Source organism: Maylandia zebra, linkage group LG10, assembly GCF_041146795.1.
Source record: "Maylandia zebra isolate NMK-2024a linkage group LG10, Mzebra_GT3a, whole genome shotgun sequence".
NCBI classification, from domain to species: Eukaryota; Metazoa; Chordata; class Actinopteri; order Cichliformes; family Cichlidae; genus Maylandia; species Maylandia zebra.
In genome coordinates, this window is record NC_135176.1 from 8430324 (window position 1) to 8454215 (window position 23892).

The 23892-nt window shown below is 42.0% G+C and overlaps 3 protein-coding genes and 1 long non-coding RNA gene across 11 annotated transcripts in view; 2 read left to right on the forward strand and 2 right to left on the reverse strand.

The window, feature by feature from the left end:
• zswim7 (zinc finger, SWIM-type containing 7) overlaps positions 1 to 5940 on the forward strand; it is a 35282-nt gene extending 29342 nt beyond the window's left edge. Inside the window, exon 5 of the mRNA XM_004557409.5 lies at positions 3836 to 5940. Coding sequence (XP_004557466.1) covers positions 3836 to 3946 — 111 coding nt within the window. The 3' untranslated portion in view covers positions 3947 to 5940. The remainder of the gene's footprint in view (positions 1 to 3835) is intronic.
• Positions 5941 to 6090: 150 nt separating this feature from the next.
• adora2b (adenosine A2b receptor) lies at positions 6091 to 17526 on the reverse strand. Its single transcript, XM_004557408.6, has 3 exons — positions 17376 to 17526; positions 16742 to 17219; positions 6091 to 8273 (listed from the first exon to the last, which is right to left on the reverse strand). The coding sequence occupies exons 2-3, from the start codon at positions 17062 to 17064 to the stop codon at positions 7565 to 7567; spliced, it is 1032 nt and encodes a 343-aa protein (XP_004557465.1). The 5' UTR covers positions 17065 to 17219; positions 17376 to 17526; the 3' UTR covers positions 6091 to 7564.
• Positions 17527 to 19592: 2066 nt separating this feature from the next.
• Positions 19593 to 23892, forward strand: part of LOC143420773 (uncharacterized) — a 69636-nt gene continuing 65336 nt past the window's right edge. For both annotated transcript variants that reach the window (XR_013100506.1, XR_013100505.1), the window contains exons 1-2: positions 19593 to 19722; positions 20926 to 21010. This is a non-coding gene — a long non-coding RNA (uncharacterized LOC143420773). The remainder of the gene's footprint in view (positions 19723 to 20925; positions 21011 to 23892) is intronic.
• The window catches only part of specc1 (sperm antigen with calponin homology and coiled-coil domains 1), an 84760-nt gene continuing 81373 nt past the window's right edge, over positions 20506 to 23892 (reverse strand). For 5 of the 7 annotated variants that reach the window (XM_012920811.4, XM_004557403.4, XM_076888978.1 and 2 more), the window contains one exon: positions 20508 to 22026. In XM_012920811.4, coding sequence (XP_012776265.1) covers positions 21937 to 22026 — 90 coding nt within the window. In that variant the 3' untranslated portion in view covers positions 20508 to 21936. Of the gene's footprint in view, positions 22027 to 23892 lie in introns of all 7 variants that reach the window. The other 2 variants (XM_076888979.1, XM_076888980.1) reach the window with 2 other exon arrangements.

The following is a 23892-nucleotide window of genomic DNA, read 5'->3' on the forward strand; positions in this document are numbered from 1 at the left end:
CGCAAGATCTCATCCCGTGGGGTCAAAATGATCATGAGAACGGTGAGCAAAGATCCCAGAACCACACGGGGGGACCTGGTGAATGACCTGCAGAGAGCTGGGACCAAAGTAACAAAGGTCACCATCAGTAACACACTACAACGGCAGGGAATCAAATCCCGCAGTGCCAGACGTGTTCTGCTGCTGAAGCCAGTGCATGTCCAGGCCCGTCTGAAGTTTGCCAGAGAGCACATGGATGATACAGCAGAGGATTGGGAGAATGTCATGTGGTCAGATGAAACCAAAGTAGAACTTTTTGGTATAAACTCAACTCGTCGTGTTTGGAGGAAGAAGAATACTGAGTTGCATCCCAAGAACACCATACCTACTGTGAAGCATGGGGGTGGAAACATCATGCTATGGGGCTGTTTTTCTGCCAAGGGGACAGGACGACTGATCCGTGTTAAGGACAGAATGAATGGGGCCATGCATCGTGAGATTTTGAGCCAAAACCTCCTTCCATCAGTGAGAACTTTGAAGATGAAACGAGGCTGGGTCTTCCAACATGACAATGATCCAAAACACACCGCCCGGGCAACAAAGGAGTGGCTCCGTAAGAAGCATTTGAAAGTCCTGGAGTGGCCTAGCCAGTCTCCAGACCTCAACCCCATAGAAAATCTGTGGCGGGAGTTGAAAGTCCGTGTTGCTCGGCGACAGCCCCAAAACATCACTGCTCTCGAGAAGATCTGCATGGAGGAATGGGCCAAAATACCAGCTACTGTGTGTGCAAACCTGGTAAAGACCTATAGTAAACGTTTGACCTCTGTTATTGCCAACAAAGGTTATGTTACAAAGTATTGAGTTGTATTTTTGTTATTGACCAAATACTTATTTTCCACCCTGATTTACGAATAAATTCTTTACAAATCCTACCATGTGGATTCATGGATTTCTTTTTCACATTCTGTCTCTCACAGTTGAAGTGTACCTCTGGTGCAAATTACTGACCTCTGTCATCATTTTAAGTGGGGGAACTTGCACAATCGGTGGCTGACTAAATACTTTTTTGCCCCACTGTATAGGTCGGTGGACATATAAAGGAGCTCACCTGCCATAGCCACGTGCTAGTAAACAGTTCACAGGAGAGGCTACCAAATAAACTTCTCTGCTTTTGCAGATTTAGAATTTAAGGTCATTTTTAACCTCCTTTTTTAAGGAATTGGATGGGAAAAAAATCCACAGACAGACTAATGTGCAGGTGAAGCTGATCTGCAGTGCACGCAGTAGTAGAGCAGGGCGATATGACTAAAAGTATTTATCACGATATACATTTGAAAATTTGCAATAACGATATAACTGACGATATAATTGACACTAGACAAAATACTTTACAACTCCACAACTTTATTAGTGCAAAAAAACCCCAACCATCAATGTATTTTCACTTAAACAAGCAGCTGTTTTTTATGTGCATTAAAGTTATATAAAAATGTAACAGTGGAAATGCAAATTCCTTGCTGACAGTTTAACCAAAAGGCATTTCCAGTGGAAATTGGCCGACATATCCTCAGCATAACCATGTATAATATCCACAAAACTTAAAAAGAAGTTATTCGTACACAATACAGTAATATTATGTTGAAGCACAGTAAGTATCACTCCGCGAGGCTCCTGCCTACGATAGTCGTAATGCTCCGACAGTCCATCAAGCGGTGCGGCTTTGTAGCTTAGCAAAGTCGTACTGAAACATTTGACAGATTTTCAAGCGCCATGTACCACATAACATCGTTTCGAGGTCAGTAAACGCAACCAGAATTCATACATAAGGCACACGGGATCATAAGGGGCACTGTCGATTTTCAGAAAAATCAAAGGATTGATTTTAAGTGTGCTGTATTTTCTAAAAAACACCGTAATAACGATGGCCCGCTAGCATGCGCTACCAAAAATACTGCTTTGTTGTGTGTCTGACGGACGAAAGCCAAACCAGCAACCTGAAGTTGCAGCATTTTTACAAACCAATTCTGATTCATCCGTTTCATTCAACGTTCCGCCTTCGCCCTTCTCATTCTCCGTCGCCGCCATGCTTTTTCGGCCATGTGCGTATGAAAACAAAGGCATTGCGCATGCGCGTTTTACCCATATTCTATCGCGATATTTCATTTTCTTATTGTTGTCCAACATTATACCATGAAAGCTATGATATGGCCCCAGTGTTGGGGAGTAACGGAATACATGTACCGCCGTTACGTATTTAAAATACAAAATATGAGTAACTGTATTCCGTTACAGTTACCGTTTAAAAAGGTGGTATTCAGAATACAGTTACTTTGTTGAAATAAATGGATTACACTGCGGTACTTTCCTGTTTCATTTTGTCGCGGGTCAGGACTGTTTGGGTTTTGTTTGACAGCTACGTTCTGTTGTTCCAGGCGGCAGCGTTACGGTTGCCATGGTTACAGGGCGACGCTCTCTCTCTCTCTCTGCGACTGTGTGTTTCCTGGGTGAGAGAGCGCCTTTTTGTTGTTGTTGTTGTTGTTGTTGTTGTTGTTGTGCTAAGCTAACAGGCAGAATGCTACAAGCATAGCTCTAAAGAATGTAGCATCATGGGCAGTGTAGTCCGTGTTGCAGGGAGAATGGACTGCCACACACGTTATGTGTCTGTGAGCGCGAGGAGGGAGAAAAAGGGGAGTGGAAAGGTACGAGTTGTCATCGAGCAAAAACGGGAGCTGGAAACATGTAAATATAATAATAACCACTTCAGCCAAGAAGAGTGCCTGACGAGCCCAGTTGTAAGTAAGCTATTAAGACTCGACTGTACACCGTGTTCGTGTTTTCCTCCGAAAACAATAAGTTCCGTTGGAGCAGTCTTTCAACGCCTCTCTCTGTCTCTCGCAAGAAAAGTTGACCCACACAACAAAGTAAAGCTATTTTTCGGCTACGAGCCGACAGGGACCCCGCCGTATTAGTCAGAGGTCCCTTTACTACAGTTCGGAGTCGCGGACCTTCAGTAATAGTAATAAATCACACAGCAATAGTACATTCACGTTGTTGTAAAAAGCATGATAATATATTAAGTAATCCAAAGTATTCAGAATACGTTACTGTCATTGAGTAACGTAACGGAATACGTTACAGAATACATTTTGGGGCATGTATTCTGTAATGGAATACATTCCCAACACTGTATGGCCCAGCCCTACGCAGTAGGCTGAAGAGGAAAACAAATCAATGAGTAACTTATACTGATAATAAGAGGGGCTAATGAACACGTTCACAGATCCTGAGAGCTGCAGAGCTTCTTATTATTCAGCAAACATTACGCTACTGGAATTACTGCTTATTTTGTACACAAACGTCCACACACAAATAAAATCCTCTTTATCATAACTGCTCTCCATGTGTCTCCATTTATGAACATTTTTAATTAGATATAGATATTCTAAGTTACTGACTAATACGCTCAGTGTATTATACAATAGTTCATTGGAATATTTAATGTATACTTTATTGATCCCCGTGGGGAAATTCCTCTCTGCATTTAACCCATTCACTTAGTGAAGCAGTGGGCAGCCACTGGGCGCCCGGGGAGCAGTGTGTAGGGACGGTACCTTGCTCAGGGGTACCTCAGGGGAATCGAACCCCCGACCTTCCAATCATGGGGTCACCACTCTACTGAGCTATCCCTGCCCAACAGGTTAGAGCCAAACTAAACTGCTCCTTTCTAGTCTGGTGTATACATGAGATGTTTGAATTTAAATTACTGGCATGTCATTACAGCTTCATATCCGTCTCATTAATCACACCAGCTCTGCTGTTAATCTAATGAATCTGTGTCTGCGATCTTTTCTTTCAGTGCAAACATATCCTGGCTGTGTACCTGAGTCAGGCTATGGCTGCGACTCAGCAGGAAAGCGTATCTGATCAGCAGATGTCCCTGCTGCTCAGTGGGACGATGGACCCGTGACTGCAGGTAGATCGACACACCTGGCCCTGCAGAGGCATGCGCCGGAGCACCGAGCATCCTGGATAGAAGCCAGTGTAGTGACATTCATGACACAGCAGGGAACGCTGTTATGTCTCTCTGAAAGACCACAGATGTTGTTCTATTCATCTTTTCTTTTGGAAGAGTTCTTAATCTGTTTTCAAGGAAATAACATCTGTTTGCTGAATATGGACTGCTCTATATTTGGTCTCCTTTTATCTGAAACTGTCAGTTCATGAGGCAGCATCTTCATACTGAAAGCACTTAAGAAGCTTTCCAGTGTGGGAAATTTAGACTGTCACATGGTTTGCAATTTTAACCTTGGGGGGGAAAAAGCTGGCGTTTAACAATATAAACATTGCCTTTATTAACAAAATAGTTCACCATACATACAGCTTTTATCATGTTAAATAGCAATATCAGTTAGCAGTTTTGTTGGAGAAACCAAAGAATGGCCTCTGGAAAACTTGAACATCAGCTTGACCACAGAGGAAGTTTTTCCTGATTAGTAGCAACTCTGACAGACAGGTACTTCGAAATGAAAGGCAGGAATGTTGAATTCAGTCAACTTATTTCGACTTACTGTTGAACTTGAAAAAGAAGGCAATAGTTTGACATCGATAGCTGGCTGAGAAAAGCTGAACACCTACAGTACTTTTTTTCTTTTTTCTTTTTTTTTTTTACACACATCAGTCAACATAGAAAGTAATACAACGTTACAGTGCATTTACAGTGTAGATGTCTCCATTGGAATGTACTAAACGCTGCACACTCCTGTATTTTAGCCCTTGAATTTAGTCAGAGGTGGATCACTACACACAAAAGCAAATGAAGTGGGAGAGATAATGAAGCACTGGAGGCAGACGCTACGCTTGTTTTAACATCAACAAAACGTGGTTCGACACCACCAGTGAAGCACAGCTAACAGGAAATGATCAGAAATGTCAGTGCATTTGTGTAGTGATGGGTCTCTGTTGACCAAAACACCTGCTCATTTTCACTCAAGGTGTGAGAATTCAAATAAAACCGCTGTGCTCTGGTTAATCTTACATGCTCTTGTATATGCTGAGCTTTGAAAGTTACAGCAACACTTCTGTGAGGTTTGCTGCACTATGAGCACCACTGAGAGTGTGTAACAAATTATTTCTCTAGTGTTACCCTATCCTTTATTCTTTTTTTCTTTTTCTTTTTTTTACTTCAGTTAGACTCAGTTAAAATGGCCATGTTTACTTAAATTAAAAAGCTAATGTCGGTGCAGTCTTGACGACTGGCTTCACTAAGAGGGCCTCGGGATTCCAGCTGAGACTGTCTATGTGGGGGAGGGCATTGTCAGCTGTACTCCTGAGGCAAGTCACATTCATTTATTCCCAAATAAATCAAAGCAGTGATGCTTTATGCCTTTAATTGCTTGGATACAGAATAATAAATCAAATTGCAATGATCTGAAGAATCAAGTTTGACTTGGCTTTCAGGTCTGCTACAGTATCTACAGTATGTCATCATGTGGCTCAATAGAAAGCAGCTTTGCACAGATGCAATGTTTCCATGAAGGGTGCAATCAGTTATTCCTCTTCCTGAGCATTTGAAAATGTAAATCATGCAGAGCACAACCACACGTGTTGTGTTGAACTGCATCATATTAATGGGTCTGCCTTCGCTCAAATCAAATTGTGCTATTTTTCTGCAGCTGCAAGACAAGGTTGGTGAATCCTTTGGAATTACAAGGATTTCTATATCGATTCTCCATGAAACATGGTCTGATCTTTATCTAGGTCACAAATATAGATGCACAGAATCTGAATAAAGTGGTTACAATGAAATGACTGTACTTTCATCGCTCACAGTGCCAGGGCGGAAAACCTAACTGCACTTCTGTGCTCACAACTACTCTAAAAGTTACTTGAAGACAAAGGTTCTCCAGTTAAGGAGATGAGAGGGTGTGGGTTATAGGACTTTGAAAATCCCCCCCCCCCCCCCCCCCCCAAAAAAGAGATCCAATCAAAAAAGTCTCAGAGATACGCACAGGAAATTCCAAAGTGTTGCTCGTCTCTTCCCTGCAGGAAAAAAAAAAAGAAGAAACTGGGAGTAACACCAAATTAAAGTTGGATAATGGATATCAAACACTAGACAACTTGGGTATCCAGTAACACTTATGGGCCAAGAGTCTATGGACATTATTAACATCTGTGTTTATCTGGAATTTTCACATTGGCTACAGAAACTAAACCCTGCAAGTAATCAATGCAGAAATCCTGGTAATTCCAAGTGGTCCTCTAACTACGACTTCTAGGAGCCAGAAAGTGCTTACTCAGTATAATGGCCACTGGAGTAGAGCTAATTTTTGCCCCTCTCCCCAAAAAGACCCTGTGGCTATGAATCGTGATTCATGTGGAAGAAAAAATGTTGTTTTAATTTTTCCATTTCTCCCTGTTTTGTTGTTTTTGTTTTTTAAATCAGTTACCATAACTTCCACAAAGCAGAAAAGTGCATTTTTCTTCCATCTCTGCACTGCCGAGCTCTTCTGCTTGCGCACGCGCACACACACACACACACTCACAAGAACACCTGCAAACACTGGCACTTAGTTGAGTTGAGCAGTTGAGCAGCAGACAACATTGAGAACATTTCTGCTTCATACAGATGTTACATTTGTTATCTGACTCTAATTTTGAATTGATATGAAAGTTACTTTTTTTTAGCTCCTCCTATAATTAAATAAAAACTATAAAAACAATCTGTCTGCATACTAAGGTGTGATAAGTAAGAGTGTGAGCTCAACTTTTAAAGGTTCACAAGCCAAAAGTAACCACGGACATACTGTACCTTTTAGGTCCACAAGTACAGATGTAGCCACACAAGTTTGTTTGTTTTTTGAACTTTACATTCTCAAAGATATATATTTTTGTAATAAATAAGTTAATAAACAGTGGCACTGAATGTTGACAATATAAAATATAATGGCAGTAAAGAGGAGTGTTTGCAGTTGTAACATTATGTTGGATTCAAAATGATAATCCAACATAAAGATGATAAGCAGTAATTTTTCTTAGTTTGGATCCCATTCACAGTCCAACAAATCCAGTTAGCTTTATATATGGACATGTTAATAATGTCCATATATATTTATATATATATATATAAATAAATTTTTTTTTATTTATTTATATATATATATATATATGAATAAAAATAAAAAATCCCACTGTAGCGGACAAACACAGTGCCTTTTATATGGATGCAAACACGCGTTCCAATTTCTTATTTGGTGCGCATCTTCTATTTTGACAGCGAATGCGCACCTGTGGACCACTTATGTGCACCCCTGTGTGTGTGTGTGTGTGTGTGTGTGTGTGTGTGTGTGTGTGTGTGTGTGTGTGTGTGTGTGTGTGTATCCTTCACAATAGAAAAGATTTGTAAGACTTGCTATGAAACATATCATTGCTTGGCCCCTGATACTTTGCACTGTTCATAATTAAATGTCCACATTCAAGGCGCGTTTGACATCTTTACATATCATACCATTGTTCTGTAAACATTAGAAAACTGGGAAAGTCAAGACTAAAACAACAATTGACACAGATAATACTCCTGTACGGTTCCCTATAGCAGAGGGTCGATGGTCATGTTGATTTGGTCTTTGTTGCGTTTGCTGCCATTGGAGCTGAGGGACTTCTCCTTTTTGCATGTAAAGGGGCTCAGGATCTTGCGGAATGTGACCCTGAAGTCCCTGATTCGGTAAGCATAGATGATGGGGTTTACTGCAGAGTTGGCGTGAGACAGAATGATGGCCACGTACATGACGACCTCCAGCTGTAGCTTCTGGTAAAACAGCGTGACACAGTTGAGGATGTGGACAGGCAGCCAGCAAATGGCAAACAGTCCCACGATGATGGAGAGGGATTTGGCAGCTCGGATTTCCTTCTGCAGCAACCCGTGATTTTGGCTGTCGCCGTTGCCCACGCATTTCAGCTCGATCTGCCTCAGTTGCTTCCTGGCCACGTTGAATATCTTCAGGTAGATGCCCAGCATGATGAGCAGTGGCAGCAGCACGCAGACAAAGAAATTAAAGTACACCATGTAATGCATGTCTACCACGCTCTCAAACAAGCACGTGAGCTTGCAGCTCCGTGGCAAGTCCCCCGTGGCACTCGGCGCTGCTGTGATGCTAGCGTTCATAGTGCTGCTGTTACCACATTTCTTAGACTTCAAGTTCCATCCAAAGAATGGGATGAGGCCAATAATAAAGGAGAGAATCCATAAAATAGCAATGATCTCTCTGGCAGTTTTACCCGTCATCAGCTCCTTGTACCTGGACAAAACACAGCAGAGATTACTGACTGAGGTTTTGCACAAATATCACACTTAAAGGGACATTATTATTCTTTTACTGCAGCTGTGTGTGATTCACAGTTAAAAACAATCTGTATTTATCTTATTACAACCCCACAGTTCATCCACAGCTGGATCCCTTCACTTGCCAGCTGAGGATTGGTAGATGCTCACCACCAGAGCTGGTTATTTAAGGCGACTGTATTCGCAATATACAGTCTTACTGACATAGAAGTCAAGTGCTTAGAGCAGGGCTGCCCAATCCCAGTCCTCGAGAGCTACTATCCTGCAGCTTTTAGATGCATCCCTACTCCAACACAGCTGAATCAAATGGTTTGATTACCTCTTCAGCATGCCATCATGTTTGGCAAAGTCCTGATAACAAGCCATTCATTTGATTCAGGTGTGTGGGAACAAGGATGCATCTAAAAGCTGCAGGACGGTAGCTCTCGAGGACCGGGATTGGGCACCCCTGGCTTAGAGCAATCTGAAGTAAGAGCTTTTCGGTCACAGGGATTACCTGCACAAACACACACCTCATATATAGTGTTCTTAACAATATTAACAACCTAGCTGTTTATTGTTGGTGTTGTTTATTTAAGAAGACTTAAAATTATGCATCCCCCAAGAAGAATTGGGACACAACAAAGGGGAAAAACTGGTAGAGAATAGTAAACTTTTGTCTTACTTGCAGTGGAAATCCGCAATGTACAACCACACCAACAAAATAAAAGGTTTAAATATGCATATAAGCAAAAATGTAAAAGAAAACCAACTTAAGCTTTACTGGTTTTCAGCGTTGGTTTTGTATAAAGCTCCAAAATGTATTTATTTATATATATATACACGTGTGTGTGTGTGTGTGTGTGTGTGTGTGTGTGTGTGTGTGTGTGTGTGTGTGTGTGTGTGTGTGTGTGTGTGTGTGTGTGTGTGTGTGTGTGTGTGTGTGTGTGTGTGTGTGTGTGTGCGCGCGCACAGATGTTTGGTTTAGTGATGATTAGTGGTTGTTAAAACCAATTCAAAATCAATTCCCTACAAGAACTCATCAATGCAGTAGAATGGTCTCCAACTTGGTATTTATTCTGTAGTAGTAGATTATTATTACAACAGATGCATTACAATTTAATTTGAGACCACTTGCATTACTTTATATACAGCAGTGAAAGTGATTCAAAGATACATAAATGCATCTTTGTTTGTTTTTTATTGATTTTGTACATCCTGATGAGGACCTTTCTAATCCCAGTACATCCTGTCATCTTGTTTGAATTTGCAGTGATGGTGTGTGACTAGTGGAAACCACAGCTCAGATTCTACTCTAAAATGACACCACTGTAAACAAGACAAAAAAAGATAAACAGTCAGAGCCTTTCCATATCCTCTCGGTGTTGTACAGAAGCGCAGCGTAACTGCGGCGGTGCGCGTTGATCAGGAGCACATTGTCGGCTTCAGAGTGAAAGCATTGAGTCTGCTGCTATCTCTGAGTGTTTCTCACACACAGCTGTGCTTAAATTAATTCCACGAGTACAAAACCGAAACTAAACTTAAGCCTGTTCACGTGTTTGCGCTCGGATGCTGTTTCACAGGCTGCACCAGCAGACCACTAAAGTGACAGACGTTTGAAATGGTGCCGATTTTATTATTATTTAAATCAGTCTTGAGCTGACAACAAGATAATGTGTGTTTCTCATACAACCGTCTTCGTGGCTTGTGGATATGAAATGAATAACTGCATGTGTGTGAGGCCGTGCATCACAAACGCGCGGTTGAGTCACTCCCGTCGTCCCGTTTTTGTCCCCATCATGTGAGATGCGCTTGAAGCACAATTTGCTGTTTCCTCAAAGTGATTCAAGCGAGTGTGTGGTAATGACTCACACACATACTGACAACCCCCCTTCCACTCACACACACACAAAAACACAGGTGGGGGTGTCACAGAAAATCCATGTGACCTCGCCTGCTGCGCAGTACATGACCACAATATATCATAACTTAAAATGTGACTTTTTTTCTGCAACGCGCTGTATGATAATGAGAACTTAAAGGTCATTCTTAAGCCATTAGCTAATAATGAGCTAATCATTAGTCAATGACTAATAAGCCCTTTTTAAAAATAAACATTAACTTTATATTAGTAAGCCATTACTGATATATATTATTGATAAATCAAATTGTGCATGTGAGAAATGATCTGTTAACCATGCTGTTGCCGCACATGGACTGTCTGTGGACAGTGTGGGGAAAATTGGTCCGGGAAGCTGCTTAAAGTTGTCCTTTCTCACATGTGAGGCACAACAGGAAGTAGTCTGCTTCAGGAGTGCTCTCACTGATGTAATTGAGGGTTCTGTCTGAGTAGTGTGCACACAAGATGCCTGACAAATGGCAACTACACCCTAGCTGCAATTTCACTTACGCTTCATTCAGCTTATACACTCCAAATAAACTACTGAACATGGTTCAGGTGTTAATCCCCTGCAAAGTTCCCAGTTTTCTTCATTCTCCATTTTTTTTCTGTCCCATTTCCTGAACACAGTGATGTTTGCGGCCTCCTGAGCTGACCGCCACCTTTTCTGCTCTGCTTTTCACTGTCCTCGCATCCCATTAGGCTCTCACATCCTGGATGCCTGAACCAACCAGACACACTGTAAGCAGCCAAGGGTGAAAGGAAGGTCCGTGCAGATGCTAACACGCACTAACAAAGGGCTACAAATAGCCAGTGAGGGAGACAAATTGAGGAAATGGTCGTGTTGTTTCAGGGGGGACACGTTCACCTAGTGTCTGGCCCCATCACTCACATTGTTCTCACAGGTCATCTGAAGCAGATATGAGCTTTCACATTTGCCAGTTCAGGAGGTCATCATCAACAGACAGTTACAGAGTCAAAGTCTTAGTACTTAACTGCAGCTCAACAATAGTCCAGTGCTTTAAAAAGAGATCTTTTCAAGGCCAAAATGGGCAGGAGAGAAGCAAAATCCACAGCGGAGGGATATTTTAGATCGAAACGATGCATCCCTGTCTGTATGGTGAGAGGATCTTTTGTCTTCGCTTTACTGTGGGGGTGTGGTTTAGGTCTGCTAGTCCCTTCAGAGGGTTAGGGTCACTGCAAATCAATATGAAGTTATTCTGAGTAATCACCTTTACCCTGTGATGCAACATTTCTACCCTGATGGGAGTGGTCTGTTGTATCCATAGGGCATGGGGGGGGGGGGTCACTGCATGGTCTGATGTGACTCATACACTGGGGTCTTCACAGTCATTACATTTTATGGGAATTAAATGCCTGTAGGACATTTAGGACTACACATGAGACAGCACTCTCCTTCACCACCACCATCCGAGCACCAAAGGAGGGCTTATCTTTTGGAGAAACTGCATTCATCCCTCCAGTAAACGTCCAGAGAACTGTTTCCAGAGAGCACTGAAGCTGATATTCTGGTACGTCGTGGCAAAAACGGTCACTAGCATGCTTTATGTGTTTTTTGTTTCTCACCACTCTTTGCATGGCCCACTGGCTATGTAAAGCAAGCCTTTACAAATTGTGGACTTAATTATGTGTCTTCCATGATCACCCTGGTCTCTTTATGGGATTCAGAGTACTGTGCAAAAATCCTGAACCACCCCTCAATTATTTAAATATTTGGTTCCAAGCAAACTTTTTTCAAGTGGTTTTGAGCAACAGAGAAGTTTTCCTTTGGACATTGGCAGCTTTTTCACTCATTTTCAGTTGAGTCCTGAGGAATGTTTATTTAGTTGTTTTTGTTTGTTAAGATGCTCAACATTGACCTTTAAGAAGAATAAAAAAGGTATTTACTCCTTACTAAAGGCACTTAGTAAGGAGGCAATTATAAATTGTGCCTTCAGGCACTTTGTCACTAACAACAATGTAGCTTGCCATCACCAGTGTGTGAATGGGTGGATGACTGGATATGTAAAGCGCTTTTGGGTCCTTAGGGACTGGTAAAGCGCTATATAAATACAGGCCATTTACCATTTAACCTGTCGCAAAAATCATTTGTTCCAATTTCTTTTTCAAGTATTTGGCTTGCATAAAATAGTATTTTTGCACCAACAAGGTGATTCCCAAAGAGTTATCAGCTAAAAAGTGAAGCTCTCTCCGTTGTGGGCAGTGGAAAAACACACAGACGAGCACCATCAGTTATGGATTGGGCTCCCCAGAGCCCGGACCTCAATGTTATTGAAGCAGTGTGAAGTCATCTTGACAGGGTGGAGCTAAGAGAGTTCAGGCTGTGTTAAAGGATAAAGCTGATCATATCAAATATTGACTTTCAGGCTTGTTGGAATTGTACAAACTCTGTTTTTGACATTTATTCTGTATTTTCGTGTAGGTTTGCACGTTTTGGTAAATCCCTGTAACCATTTCCCCTCCAAAATGTAAAGAAATAAAGGGTGATTCAAGACTTCCGAACCACTGTAAAAATAACAGCAGTGCCATCCGACCACAGGCTGTAAAGATAGACATGATGAGGAAGTATGCTCAGCTTGCAATACATGCGGCTTCCCTTAGGGAGTTTGCTAGTAAAATTAAAGTCATGTTAATGTAACAGCACACTTTCTTAATCACTAGTTCAGTCTACCTAACAGTGGGTGTTTGGAGGAAAAAGAAGTCCTGTGTTGTAATACTTCGTAGTCATCTACAACTACTGGTTGGCTAATGGTCAGCTGATATTCCCACAAGCCTCAGAACTCTCTCCTGCACATGTAGCTGGGCAGACAATGGTGTGGCCTTTTCTTCACCACTGCTAAAAAGTTTGGTGCTAGAAAGTTAATTGACAGTTGCCCTATTTATTTCGTAGCATACTGTGAACAGATTTGTTTTTCTTTCTGAACCTACAGCAGCCTCACTAACGCTCGGGCTCCAGTCTGAACAATCAGTTATTCATCAATGGTGCGGCAGCGCTGTCTGCATCCTGGACTCCCTGCAGAGTGATGAGCGGGTGCCCTGAGGTCCATGAATAATACAGCATTCTGGCCAAAGAGGGAGGAGAGGAAGCTTCAGAGCGCACGATGACCTGTACTCCTACTCTCACTTCCACCGCCACTCTCCCATGTTCCTCTCCATCCGCTGCTCCCTCCGAGTGTTAATCGCAAAGTACAGCAGGCAGGACAGGGTCCATTTCCCAGAGGGTCCATCTCCTGGACATCACTTCCCACTCTCTCTTTCTCTGTGTGGAAGCAGCGACTGGCTGAACGGATTAGCTTTGGCATGACGACAGCATGGTGGCATCTATCTGTGTTGTGCTCCCCCCCCGCCCACACACACACACACACACACACACACTCCCCGGCCCATTTTCCATACATCTCTCCTCTCATCCCTGTCAATGTGCTTCCGCCCTGGGGCCACTGGCCTATACCAGACTACACAAACCTACACATACACACACAGTCTAAACTAACAATACCCAGCTAAATGTATGGCTGTGTCTGTAGCCCAGCTTCAAAAACAATCTAAGAGGTGGGTTGTTCACAGCAGAAAACAGGAGATTTTTAAACTTCAGTCAGATTGCCACCATACATGCAAACAGGGCTGTGCGGCATTTGCATGACGAATGGTGTGTACAGAGCATCTCCATTACATAATTAGCAGATAAGGTAAACAGATTTGAATCTGTAAAGAGTTTTCACTCCAATAAAGACATAATCGCTGAGTCGTTATCCCGCAGATGTAACCTCTCTGTAAAGCTTCATTGGGAAGATTGACTCAGCACTGTATTTCCTGCACTTTGCTGACTCACAACTAAAGCGATACTTCCCTCCATGTCTATTTTTTGAAACATGACCTTTTATGTTGGGGTGCCTTTATTTCACACCCATGAAACGGTAAAGTGCAGATACTATTTGGTGAGTCACCAAAAGAAGATTGAAACATTGCTAAAAGAGCAGGGGAACATTTTGGTAATTAACGGTATTCCCTTAGAGAATAAGCTGACAACACTCATATCTGTGAGTTAAGTGTACAGCTTGAGCCACGTGTTGTATTTCCCTGTTTCACACAGATTAAACAAATGAGATCTAGCAGGTTAATTAGTTTGCTTCAGAGGTGCCGGCGGGCAGGTTTTGTTGCTTCGGGACTGAGCCAGTTCGCTTTCACTTTCTCCCAGCTGCAGTTTCAGCACACAGACACCAGCGTGGTATCCAGCTTATCACCCAACTCTAATATGTGTATTTACCAAATGTTGTTCATGTTGCACTAATCGGTCCTTGTGCGTAAGTGCTGTTGCTCTTGTGGTGAGATAAACATCAGATTTTGATCGTTTGAGATGAGCCACAGATGCCACATTAGTCTTAAATCAGACTGAGACACACTCTTCTTCAAACCATAGTCTGAGAATCTTTCTGCAATTCAACCAGTGTTGATGGTTTCTCCAGACTCTACAGTTGATCCATTTCGGGACTCACTGACTCACTTGCATTTGTTGTGCATAACTCATCCTTCATTAAATTCAGAGAGTGCTCCATCCCTCTTTGAATGCCTGCATCTTTAAGCATTTTTTCCATCTACACCCTGTTTTCCCATCATTCTCCATGAGTACAATCCATAAATATGGATCAGCTGTTTGAACTCCAGCCATCAAAAGAGCCTTTCCTGGTTCTTCAGCCCCTAATGCAGCCATGCATTTTTCATCATTTGTAACATAACTAAAGCTGGATTTACAACAACACCAACACTTTACCACACCCAGTAAACATACACATGTGCTGGAACCAAGACAAGGAACGCTCCATTAACTTTATGAAACATGATCAGTTTAAAATCAGCAGCCCGAGGCGAGAGGGGGCTTGCATTCACAGACCACAGTGGGGGCTGTCCTGCCGCCGTGGGTGGGGATCATAGTTTGAGCTCAATGATGTGCATAAAGTTTTGTTTTGTTTTTGTTTGTTTGTTTTCATTTGAAACCTACAGGACAGAGGGACAAAATAGCCAGAGGGTCTTTTTCTTATAATGACAAACAGGGAAGCCGGGGGCTTGAGGCGGGCATTGAGTGGGTGTGCAGCTCTGTTATCTCGTGGGGCTTAAAACATCTGCTGCTGGCCTTTCACTTCCAAAAAAAAAACATCTGCAAAAACACTTTTATCTGAGTTAGAATTTCGTCCTCAGGGGCTGTCAGACTGACCAAACTCACACACACAAGTGTATGGACAATGTGAGCTTGGCAAACGCACATTGATCTTATTATGAAAAGTACAGTATGTACATTTCAGTTCAAGCTCAATCTATGAAAGTCATGGAGAGCACTGTTCACAGGGAACGTATGGAGCTGCTGGAAGTTCAAAGGCAGTCAAAGTCCTATTTCTCTATGAGGATGTAAAACATGATAAATGTCATTTTCCATCTGTAGGGTGAAAATAGAAGCACAGAAGGGGGGTTTCACAAGGTTAGTGGCAGACAACTTTCATCCCAGACTAGTGTCAAACTGTCCTTTCTTGCCAGCATCTGAGTATAATGGAAATGACAGCACATTTCAGTCACACAGCCTTGCAGCAAAAACAACATCCACTTCTCACAACAGTCACTACACTGCTTGTTGTCTAACTCACTAACAAGGTGAAACGCTAAGAACACCACCACCAGCACAGAGACAATCCCCATCTGATAATAAAGCTTGTTTGTTTGGGGGGTTTTTTGTTGCTTTTTTCCTATTCGAAGAAATGTCAGGCAGCAGCGCTCTTGTCCCTGCTGGCAGCTCATCTCTACGTTTTTCCTCATGTGGACTGCAGGCACTTTCAGGGGCTGCGCTGTGGAGCTTAGCGGCCTTGCCATGAAGTTCAGGAGAAGTGACACACTCTGGCAGGTATTGATCTCACAGCTTCGCCTGATGTGTCACATCATACATTTGCATGACTTATCTTTGCATTTTTCACGAGCTGCGGGGTTTCAGATGGAAACATCAGCTGGGGATCAGCTAAAGGAACAGGACCAAACACTCAGATGATGCAGATTTGAAACCAAGCGCATGCAGAAAGGTGGCATTGACTCGACAACCTTAAGATTATGTAACCCAGGGTGAAAAGGGTCAGTTCAAAGTGTTTGTTAAAGCCATCTGATTATCATTCCAGACTTACACGGGGCAATGAGCTCAGCAAGAAACTGAATCACAAGGTCACGGAGCTGATACTGATCTTTGCTTCTCTTTTTCTACATGGCATAGTTGAGGGCACTTACTTTCAGCTCTTTTATGAAGATATGGGAGAATGAAAGCAAGTATGTGAATAAAATATCAAACTTCCAGGGCGCATTAAACACATGTACCATTCCTGTTAGGAAATACTGCCTGAAGAACTTAAAAGTAAATAAAGCCTTAATGAATCATTATTCTGGTCTGATGTTTCAGTGTCTTCACACTGATTTGTTCAGGCAGGGATCCCAGCTGTAAAACTAACTTTCTTTCTTTCTTGATTAATCTGACAGACAAAATGAACACTCACCTGAGAGGGATTTTAACGGCTAGATATCTATCAATTGCAATAGCCAGAAGACTAAAGATGGAACTCTGAGTGAGCACCAGGACAAAACAGGCAAGGAAGAGACATCCATAAAAGTCCAGGGGTATGCCGATGCTGATGGTTATGGCAAAGGGGATGGCGAGGCACCCGACGAGAATATCAGCCACAGCCAGAGATACCAGAAAATAGTTGGTGGCGTTCTTCAGAGTAGTGTTGATCGCAACAGCCCAGCACACCAGTACGTTGCCGAAAACGGAAAGAACAGCGATCACTACTTCAATCACGATGTAAAAGAACGTAATCATCTCAGCAAAGTGTGGGGGGAAAAGGACTGAAAGCTGCAGGCTGTTGGCAGAGGAGACGGTCACCCACAACACCGATTCTAGTCCCAGGGGAGAAAACAAGTCTTTCTGAAGTAATCCAAAAATATTCCACACGTGCGAACTGCAAAATCAGCCATCTGTAGAAAAGAAAGGATTACTTTTTTCTCCACACATCAGGAACTTATCCTCACCGCAAAGTTGACAAACCTATAATAGCTGTTTAATACTGCGTTAAACCTCCTGCCTGTTGCAATCATTTTAAAAAAGTCAACACAATTAACATTTTTACCCACCTTAATGAACCTTTTCATCGTCTCTGGCTCTTATAACACCAACATCGGGCGATCTGCAGAGCGTTTAAGCGGCATCTGTAGATTCGTATCGCAGACAGAGTGTCACCCAACTTCCGACCCAATGGTAGTTTTCAAGAGGAGTGAGAAACGCAAGAAAAAAGGGGAAGGGAGGAGGTGTGTGTGTGTGTGTGTGTGTGTGTGTGGGGGGGGGGGGGGGCCTCTGTGTCACTGAAAGCCACGCCTCAAACGCACACGCTTCAAACGCACGCATACTCGCGTGCAGTTACAGTTATGAAAGTGGAATCAAACGGGAGAATCCGTCGTGCGTAATTACGCGCCAATTAAATCGCATTCAGTGATGGGCTGCACGTGCATTACGTTTAACGGAAGAATAGCTTTTGGTTGCCTACGTGCATGGCATGCGCGCGCATCTGTTTCCAATCAGTGCGTTCGGGGACGGCACAGAAATCAAACTCAGAACTAGAGTTGCTCATTTTCTTTACGTCAACCCGTGCGATGAAGTCATAGTTTATATGCAAAGGAGAGAGATTTCTTTCTGTGCAGACAAAGTAAAGTTTTCCCTCTTTCAGAGTCGAGTCTGTTATTGATCCATGCGTAATCCTCTTAAGGTCAGGATTACCTTTTGGATGCACACAGGGACAGCTGTGGGAAAATATTACTTAGAGGAAGGATGTACAGCTGGGTTACAACGATCAGTTACTGCATTCAGACAGTTAAATTTAAATAGCCCCATACTTCATGGGAAACGACTCCCACAGAAATATTTTAACGTAGAAAAGGCGTGTTGTCGAAAGCAGGGAATGCGTCCCGATAGTTCCCACTTACCCTGATGTATGGGCTCTGGCACAAAACTTTAATGTGCGCAGTGGGGAAGCAGTTAAAACCTTTATAGCAACACAGCGGTCACTGGAGCGCATTTAAAACACAGGGTGAAGGCTGGTTCACTAAAACGGAGGCTTTACTGAAAAAAAAAAAAAGAACTTGAACTTGACAATGATTTAAAAAAAATCTTGAAATTCCTTTATTAAGCAATATCATCAGACATGTAAGAATAGAAAACTGCTGCATACTGTATCTGTCCACGTTCTCGCTCTGTAGTATGTATGTCTGCCAAATAAATAACAATTTGACCTGTTAAAACATTAGGGCATCTGCAAACAGAGGCTTGCCTGTATACCAGAGAGAAAGTGTTGAGTCCTCAGCTCTTAGAAGCTCTCTTTTGTACTTCAGCATGCAGAATACAGATACAAACCTGTTGCGCAAACAGCTGCAGTAACCATAGTTCAGAGGATTTTAATGGAAAGCATTAAGAGACCGAAGGAGGACACAGCATGATGGTTCAAGTCAGGCAGTGCTTAATACTGTACACAAAGCAAATAGCGATCAATCTGTATTCATAAAACATTTTTTTTAAGAAAACTATTCAGGAACTCTTTAAGTGTTACTTCATTACAACTATTGTTTGTCCATTCTGTAAGGAAAAACTGAAACTTATCAGTTGAAAATGCTTTATGCGCCACAAAGCTTGGCTCAAAGAAAAGCCCAACTCTTTAAAAACACTCGGAATAAGGCGTGAGCGACGTTTCAGCCAGTTTACCAAAAGCTGGTTTTAGACGGGTTTGCTAGTAACAGTATGTTGACAGAAAGGAGACGTCACGCTGTGCACCCAGGCAGAAAGGTCACACTTAAATCATGCATAGATGGTCCTCGTACGAGCAGAGCATTGGCTGTGAAAATTTGGCACTTTTTTTAACGGTCAGTTGGCACACAAACAACGCTGATAATTAGCAGGTAGCATAAGTGTAAGAAAGGAAAGGAAAAATCATCTACTTTTTCACTGAGTTAGAGACGAGCTCTCACGTTGCAGGGCTGTTGGATAGGCCCGTTCTGTCAAACGTCAAAACCTTTGTTACAGTTATGCAGGCACGTGCAGACGGGGGGGGGGGGGGGGGGGGGGCTTGAGCACCCGCCCCTTTCCTGATGAGTGCCCAAAGTGCCCTTTTGTTGAGGCAACTTTTAAATTTTTTTTATTTATTTATTTTTTATGTGTGTGGGCGTGCAGAGTCCTGTCAGTGCCCCTCAACAATAATATTTAACTATTAATCACAGTTAGATAAAATAAAAGGATCTGGCTTGCATCAGTCACATGATCACATTTAACCAATGATCGCCCTTGACGGCAGAACGCGCTGGTTACGAGCTGGGAACGAGCTCACAAAGAGCACGCGCATTTTTTTTGCGGTCCGGAGCTGTAAGAGAAACACAAATTAACTCAGAGATACAGACTTACTATATTTCTTCCATACAGACTGATGCGACAAAACCAGTAAGTAGGTGTACAGCGTACACTGTAGTGTATAGCACCCAGGAGTATTAGCTTATTACGTACACGTTGGTAAGCTGTCTTGTTGCAACTGACGAACTGAAACAAATGAGCGTGCTGTGTGTGCAACAGCGCGACGAACACACCTGTCCTTTTATTAACTGCACAAGTACTGCTGGTCATAGCTGCTAGCTCACTGGGTAAGGCTGTCATGGGTCTGTAGCTCTGTCCACCGTTTTAGGGAACATATTTAGTTTTAAAGTGAGTTTCCGGGCTTTTCCTGCCTTTCTGGGGGGCTTATATTTCACTAAAAAACGATCTAATATGCATGTCCACATAATTATGCATTATTATAAAATTTTAAAAAACACACGCTGTATCTTAAAGAACATACATTAAGAAGCAGATTATATTAGATGTATATTTTAAATAAGACAAAATTTGGATTTTACAGCAGTAAGATTATTGTATCTCTACAGTTTAAAAATGTAATAAGCTTTGCCCCTGCACAGAGTGGATAGTGAAACAAATGGAATCATCATAAATACATTATTTCATATTTATTACTTCCCCCTCCTCATTGCTTTATTATTGTAGCTCTAGTAATAAATAATAATGCAAGGATTCTGGATCAGCACCGTGATGCCCATAGTATATACAGTATTCTGAAGAAGGTCTAAAATGTCACTGTGTGTGCGTGGATGTGTGTGTTTTATTTAGACGGATTTAAAATATATATATATATATATATATATATATATATATATATATATATATATATATATATATATATATATTACTCATGATATAACATTGTCCAGACATGCCTGGAAAGGACATGAGGAGGAAACAGTAGGAGCTGTGTGAGGCTACTAAAGGCAGGGCTATAACATTTTTCTGTCATCATTTTATTTTAGATTAAGTGCAAGAGTTGTTAGGTGTGGATAATTAGATTATAGTTTATTGCAAAAGCAAGTTGTGCCTTGTTCTCACATAGACAGCAAGTGGAGAGTGATATATGAAATGATGGGATGGAAGGAAGAAGAGAAGCAAAGAGTGATTTACAGGCAGAGCCTAAATTATTTCTAACAGTTTTTGTTGCCTTATGGTTCCAAGTGCTGTCACCAATCTTTGCATTTTGTTATTATCTCATGACACTTGTTTAATCAGCTACCATCTCTCCTATGGACTTTTTAATGTCTACAGTCTCAGATCAACACAGCCCTGCCTTCCAGCACTATCAGCAGCAGGAGCAGCAGCAACCCCTCAACAGCAACATTGTACCCATCAGGTAAAACATCGGCTACGTTTGCTTTGCCTTGTTGCCCATATTAGATTCTTGATGAATGTGTGTTGTTGTTATTCAGCCTGGTTCAATGTTCCCCTTTTTAACTTTGAGCACCCGCCCCTTTAAACCTCTCTGCACGGCCCTGCAGTTATGCAAGGTGTCCCTTTGGCAACAGGGCTCGATGCACCCGGTTATAGCGTCAAAAAGACACAGCTACTACCCCATACTCATCATTTTTCAATGTTACGTTTTTGAAGGAGAACATCTGAACCCAAACTACAATTTTTCCTAACCCTAACAAAGTAGCTTTTAACACTAAGCTTACACTAGAGAATAAAAAGAAAAGAAGCCAGGGCATGGAAAAAAGCAAAAACAAATGCAAAAAAATATCCAAACATAACAGGCCATGATCTGCCACCACCCCTACAGCCACTTAGTGCAGACTTTGTAGTTCTCTAAAACTGGGCAGTTGTCTCCTGGCAGCCAGTATTACTAAAAAACAAAAAACACCTTGTACCTAATGATGAGAGGCAGCCAGCATCTGAAAAATGAACAAGCATTAACGACGCATTGATTTTTGTACAGAGGGAAGAAAAGAAATTGGATCACTTGTCAAGTCTCTGTAAACTGTGTTGTCAACTGCTACATAGCTTCAATAGTGTCTTTCAGCATAATCAGTGTGTCTGTGGATCAAATGCTTGGTTGATGCTGAAAGTCTCTGAAAAGTGACTCCAGTCTCTGTCTGAACACGTGAGCAGCGACTGTGGATTTGGCAGCTTTAAATAACAGAATTCCTCGGTCACGTCTCCAGTGTCGAGCAGGAGCAGGGGTAACGTGGCATCATCAGCCCGGTCTCAAAAGAGGTTGTAGGGCTCACAAAATGGGACAGAAAAACCCTTCATCAGGCTCCAGCTCCTCCTACATACCCATCAGGTCTCAAAGTACTTGTAGATCTGGGAGACGTACTGCATGACGCTCTGCCAGTCTGGCCTGTCGGTCTTCATCAACTCCTTAATGTCCTGTTTGGGACAGAGATAGGTGTGAATGAACAGCAGTTTGGAAGTTGAGTGTAGTTAAGGAATGACGTTTCATTTTCAACAGTGCTACCAACAGGCCAAGCAGACACAATTTTTATAAGAAAAGTTTGTATTTGTCTACATGTCAGCATTAAAGTGTATTAAATGGGTGGTAATTATTTCTATGAAATCTAAATGTCACATAAATATAAGTGCTTCCTGAAAAGTCTTCAGTTGATCCAAGAGGCTGCAGTGAGAGTACGGACAGGATATTTAAAAGTAGAATGGGAGGCAGGGCCTTCAGTCCCTGTTGTGTAGAACCAACTCCCAGTTTAAATTTAGTAAACAGGCACCTTCTCTACTTTTAAAATTAGACTTAAACACTTTTTGATAAAGCATATAGTTACTTACTAATGCTGCAAAAGGCCGCGGCTGCTGTGGGACTTCCCATGATGAGTGTTTCTTCTTCACTCACCTTTTACACTCACTATGTGTTTTATACACAACTCTACATTTAATCATTAGTTATTATTAATCTCTGACTCTCTTCCACAATGTGTTTTTCATCCTCTCTCCTGAATTCCCCAACTGGTCGTGGCAGATGGGTGACCCTCCCTAAGCCTGGTTCTGGTTGGAGGTTTCTTCCTATTAAAAGGGAGTTTTTCCTTCCCACTGTCACCAAGCGCTTGCTCATAGGGGGTGGTATGATTGTTGGGGTTTCCCCTGTATTATTGTAGGGTTTTTACCTTACAATATAAAGCCCCTCGAGGTGACTATTTTTGGTGTATTTTTGGCAATATGTAAATAAAACTGAATTGAATTGCAGCAATCCTCATTTTATTATAAAACTCATATCTTGGAGCTTTTAGTGTTTAAGTGTGATATCTGAAGAGAGACAGAGCAGACAGAGCAGAGTGTCTGTGACAAGTTGTTTAGTTTAATTTTTTTCTGTTTGCGACGGCGAAAACTGAAAAAGAAAAAGAAAACTGAGAACACTGGTTTAAGTCGCGTTCATCAGGTTGGCTGTAGAGGATATTTGACTTCATTATTGAGTTACTGTATGCATTTCCCGAGTAATGTTAATGAAGTCTGAAGATGGACGTGGTGGAAAATTGGGTCATTTTGAGGGCAGTTCGCAAAATATAAATCTACAGCGTAATGAGTCTCCGAGCAGCTGTCAGTAGTCAGCTGCTTGGAGACACCGGTGACTCAAACAGCGAACGAGGCTTTCACATGACTCCACATCGAGCCGCTCCCCTTAGCTCAGATATACAGAGAAGCTTCGTGATGTCTCAGCCTCCTAAAGGCAGGATGAGAAATATCCTCCTGGGCTGTTTATAAAGGATTAATTAACACTGAAAAAAACATCAGCAGAGACTACCAGATAGGATGCAGCTATTTATTTGTTTATAGTGTTTTCAACTGACAGACATGGGAATAACTTTTCTGTATCCAAGCTTGGAACCACAAGCATGTAATGGAGACTGATTAGACAAAGTAATGTGAACTTTAGCCTCAGTGCTCCATTTATGCCCAATTCACTTCATTACTGAGGTCCAGCTCTTGGTGTGTGTTTACATCAGAATTCAGTAGTTCTGGTAAAGCTTATTCCCACAGGCTGCCAAACTTCAGTTGATTACTTCAGCAAAGCCACTAATTTTTTGTCCTGGAAGAAATGAAACTTGACCTGGTTAGCATTAAATTCTTTAGTGTCAACACACTTAAAGCTGATGACGTTTGTGTTTAGAGTACCATATACACATGAAGGAAAAAACATGGCAAAAAGCCCGAAAGCACACAAACTGTACACACCTTAGTGATTGTGTGTGTGTGTGTCTGTCTGTGTGTGTGGGTGTGTGTGTTTAGGAA

Bases quoted from the DNA above. Each gene is read 5' to 3' on its own strand.
- adora2b (XM_004557408.6), bottom strand. From the start codon at position 17,064: ATGATTACGTTCTTTTACATCGTGATTGAAGTAGTGATCGCTGTTCTT. The intron at 8,274-16,741 runs GTGAGTGTTCAT...TGTTTTGTCCAG, and splicing joins GCCGTTAAAATCCCTCTCAG to GTACAAGGAGCTGATGACGG.